At 42.4% G+C, this 4,832-nt stretch overlaps 1 protein-coding gene across 1 annotated transcript; it reads right to left on the bottom strand.

Moving 5' to 3' along the window:
* Window positions 1-3,028: 3,028 nt before the first annotated feature.
* LOC130357470 (keratinocyte proline-rich protein-like) lies at window positions 3,029-4,357 on the bottom strand. The gene has a single exon (XM_056560164.1). It carries the CDS (start codon window positions 4,355-4,357, stop codon window positions 3,029-3,031), a length of 1,329 nt encoding a protein of 442 aa, XP_056416139.1.
* Window positions 4,358-4,832: the final 475 nt, after the last annotated feature.

Below are 4,832 nucleotides of genomic sequence, written 5' to 3' on the forward strand. Positions count from 1 at the left end.
TTGTTCCGGGACGACCATTGTATGTTGAGACCATAACTATGGAAACCTGGTAATTGGTTCTGAAGCCACCAAAATGTCATCCAAAAATAGGAAAAAGTGAAGATTAAAGAAAAATAAGAACATAACTAATATAGATAAAGCAAGTCCTTACTTGCTGTAAATCACTGTCTATGTCAGTGTTTCCCAACCAGGGTGCCTCCAGCTGTTGCAAAACTACAACTCCCAGCATCCCTGGACAGCCGTTAGCTGTCCGGGCATGCTGGGAGTTGTAGTTTTGCAACAGCTGGAGGCACCCTGGTTGGTAAACAATGGTTTATGTAGAGGACAGGAGCTTCTTCAGGGTCCTATACAGTACACACAGTGTCCCAAATGGAGCCACCCATACTTGGTGTCCAAAGGAGCAACTAACCCCGGCACAGGTAAGGAGTAGTACAGAACTTGTAGTTCCTCCCTGTACTGTAGGGGGCGCTACCAGACAGCCAGTCAGTGCATGCACTTCAGTAATACAGGTGATTTACCAGTAAAATGCCCATTCTGATCGGTCAGTTCCTCCAGTTGTGACACATTTCACAGATCTGGACTGTCCGTAGCATTGTATGTTGAGTCTGCTTTCAAGTTACAATGGTCCAGAAAAAAACATTGTAAGTTGAGGGAACACTGTATATAGTATACAGAATATGGTGTATACAAATTCCCTGCGGATTGATTTATGTGGGTGAAACCCTAATGGAAGCACGTCAGAGAATTAACAACCATGAAAGCGCCACTTCACAGGCCATGCTAGATCAACTCATAGCTATACATTGAGTTGAAAAGGGACATTCTGTAAATCAGATACGCTTTAGGATAATTCATTCAGTTGCTCCATTAAGAAAAGAGACAAATTGTAATGGATCTATCAATTACTATTATAAATGTAATGGGGGTGGAGTACAATTAGTGATCATTTTCTCACCTTTGTCAATTCTTTGATTTATTGAAACAATATTAACTTTTGATATAGGTTATATACATATTTATTTATTTATGTTATACTTGTATGAGCATCGAGATTTAGGGAGCTGGGCAGACTGTAGCTCTTTCCATGTAGGGCTCCCTGCTGATACCCCTGTCTGTGTCAGAAACTGTCCATAGCAGGAAAGGTTTACTCCAGCTCTGGATAGTATCTGACACAGACAGAGGTGGCCGCAGAGAGCACTGTGGTCAGACTGAAAAGGACAATACAACTTTCTCTGGAGCATACAGCAGCTGATAAGCACCAGAAGACTTAATGGGGAACTCCGGTGGCAATTTTTTTCTTCAAATCAACTGGTGCCAGAAAGTTAAACAGATTTGTAAATTACTTTAAAAATCTTAACCCTTCCAGTACTTATCATCTGCTGTATACTACAGATATACTACAGAGAAATTTGTGAAGTTCTTTTCAGTCTGACCACAGTGCTCTCAGACGACACCTCTGTTCGTGTCAGGAACTGTCCAGAGCAGGAGAGGTTTTCTATGGGGATATGCTTCTAATCTGGACAGTTCCTGACACGGACAGAGGTGTCAGCAGAGAGCACTGTGGTCAGACAGAAAAGAACTATATAACTTCCTCTGTAGCATACAGCCGCTGATAAGTACTGGGAGGATCGAGATTTTTAAGTAGAAGTCATTTACAAATCTGTTAAACTTTTTGGCACCAGATTTTAAAAAATGTGTTTTCCAATGGAGTACCCCTTTAAGAACACAGAAGTTCTCTCGATACTCTGCAACTACAAGGTCATAGAACATATACAAAACCAGAAAAATGACCAGGGAAGATATACAATACTTAAACAGCATGGGAGGGGGGTCGGTTTGAATGTGTATATTGTAGGGAACGGCTCACACGGAGGGGTTGGCAATGGAACTGTCTATGGGGATATGCTTCTAATCTGGACAGTTCCTGACATGGACAGAGGTGTCAGCAGAGAGCACTGTTGTCAGACTGGAAAGAACTGCACACTTTAGTATACAGCAGCTGATAAGTACTGGTAGGATTAAGAATTTGAAATAGAAGTCTTTTACAAATCTGTTTAACTTTCTGGAACCAGTTGATTTGAAAACATTTGTTCTCCACTTGTTTCCACCGAGTTTCCCTTTAAGATTTTTAAATAGAAGTACCTATAAAGAAGTGTTGTCCTAGCCAATATATTATAGAGCAGGAGAAGAGAGGCAAATTGACATATAGATTTGTAGGAAAACATGTGAATCTCTGCTCATTCTGGTCTAAATAGTCCAGTGGCCGATCCTACTCAGTGAGTACCAACTCCCTCTATATGCCCACTTAGACACAAATAGCTGTCAATCACTGAATAGGCCCGCCCACTTGATTACTTAGCCCAGAATGAGCAGAGATTTACATGAATAAATGACAAGTTATTCCTACAGAACTATATATCAGTCTGCTCAGCTCCTCCTGCTCCATAACCTGCCTGCAGGGGGGGCTGCATCTTCAATGTGACAGGTGGGAGGTCTCACTGAATGACTGACTGCCGCAGCTGAATGAGAATGCAGAAATGTCTATAAATCACCTAAGGCCGGAATAAACAGAGATATAAATAAATACAGGCTAGTTACACTGAATGACTTTCCACAAGCTATCCATCAATATGTTTAGCACCTCCTGCTCTATAACGTGGTTCTGGCAGATCAGATTGCATTTTCAATGAGACAGATTCTGTGCGAAATGTTACAGATGTTGGAACAATGTCTGGTAAAGTGTTCTGTCTGTGCTATGGAGCTCCTAGGTTTTATATTTAAGGATCATCTTCAATTCTCTATATATTATTCAGAGATGTTTTGTATTCATGTGGGAACTATTCTTTCACACGCTCCCTTTGGGTTATTTACATGTGAGAGGTGTTTCCATTATAATTCATGAAAAGGGCTTTTAAAAAGCTGAATGCTGGATTCATGATGGTCTGGTGAATCTTATTTGCACTTATGTTGGAGATAAGTGGTTCTGCTTTCATTACTTCCCTTTGAATTAGTCCCGTAATAACATCTATTATTTCAGGATCCCTGAACCAGCTCCCTGCCTGCATTCAATTGTAAGCTCATCCTTAGGACACTCTATAGGACGCTCTATAGGACGCTCTATAGGACACTCTATAGGATACTCTATAGGACGCTCTATAGGACGCTCTATAGGACACTCTATAGGATACTCTATAGGATACTCTATAGGACGCTCTATAGGACACTCTATAGGATACTCTATAGGACGCTCTATAGCACACTCTATAGGACACTCTATAGGACACTCTATAGGATACTCTATAGGACGCTCTATAGCACACTCTATAGGACACTCTATAGGACGCTCTATAGGACCCTCTATAGGACCCTCTATAGGACGCTCTATAGGACGCTCTATAGGACCCTCTATAGGACCCTCTATAGGACGCTCTATAGGACGCTCTATAGGACGCTCTATAGGACGCTCTATAGGACGCTCTATAGGACCCTCTATAGGACGCTCTATAGGACGCTCTATAGGACGCTCTATAGGACGCTCTATAGGACGCTCTATAAGACGCTCTATAGGACGCTCTATAGGACGCTCTATAGGACGCTCTATAGGGCGCTCTATAAGACGCTCTATAGGACGCTCTATAGGACGCTCTATAGGACGCTCTATAGGATGCTCTATAGGAAGCTCTATAGAACACTCTATAGGATGCTCTATAGGACACTCTATAGGACGCTCTATAGTACACTCTATAGGACGCTCTATAGGACGCTCTATAGGACGCTCTATAGGATGCTCTATAGGATGCTCTATAGGACGCTCTATAGGATGCTCTATAGGACGCTCTATAGGATGCTCTATAGGATGCTCTATAGGAAGCTCTATAGAACACTCTATAGGACGCTCTATAGGACGCTCTATAGGACGCTCTATAGTACGCTCTATAGGACGCTCTATAGGACGCTCTATAGGACATGCTATAGGACGCTCTATAGGACGCTCTATAGGACACTCTATAGGACGCTCTATAGGACACTCTATAGGACGCTCTATAGGACGCTCTATAGAATGCTCTATAGGACACTCTATAGGACGCTCTATAGGACGCTCTATAGGACACTCTATAGGACGCTCTATAGGACACTCTATAGGACACTCTATAGGACGCTCTATAGGACGCTCTATGGGACGCTCTATGGGACGCTCTATAGGATGCTCTATAGGACGCTCTATAGGATGCTCTATAGTATGCTCTATAGGATGCTCTATAGGATGCTCTATAGGACGCTCTATAGGGCGCTCTATAGGACACTTTGAGTTAGAGGTTACTCGGTGAATTGACTTAGGACAACATAACAAATGCATTATCACTAACCTGCCACGTACATGAGACCTAGGCCTCCAGCAGCACCTCCTTCCAGGATATAGGTAACCTCTCTCCTACACAATCACCACCGGGAATAACTTTGTTGGATCTTTACAGGGGCACAATAACCATAGGAGTAAACGCTGACACATTTTGGATCAGGCATAATCCTTAATCATGGCATCAATCATGGTTGTTGTGTTCTTGTAAAGATCAAATAAAGTTATTCCTGGTTTTATCGCACCCCTGATGCTGAACTTACTTTTCTTCTGTATCACGCTGCTTGCATCCATGTATGGTTGCCAGGCCTGACTAGTTGAGGCCAGATCAGCACCTAGTAAGGACTGCACAGGAGCAGACATGGAATATTGATATATCAATGAACAGTGGGGGGCACAGTATGTAATTACTTTATTTATGGAAGTATATTTAAGGGGGTGCTCCGGTGGGGGAAAAAATTCATATCAACTAGCT

Source organism: Hyla sarda, chromosome 2 (assembly GCF_029499605.1).
Source record: "Hyla sarda isolate aHylSar1 chromosome 2, aHylSar1.hap1, whole genome shotgun sequence".
NCBI classification, from domain to species: domain Eukaryota; kingdom Metazoa; phylum Chordata; class Amphibia; order Anura; family Hylidae; genus Hyla; species Hyla sarda.

Excerpts from the sequence above, each read along its gene's own strand:
- LOC130357470 (XM_056560164.1), bottom strand. The coding sequence starts at position 4,357 with ATGCATTTGTTATGTTGTCCTAAGTCAATTCACCGAGTAACCTCTAAC.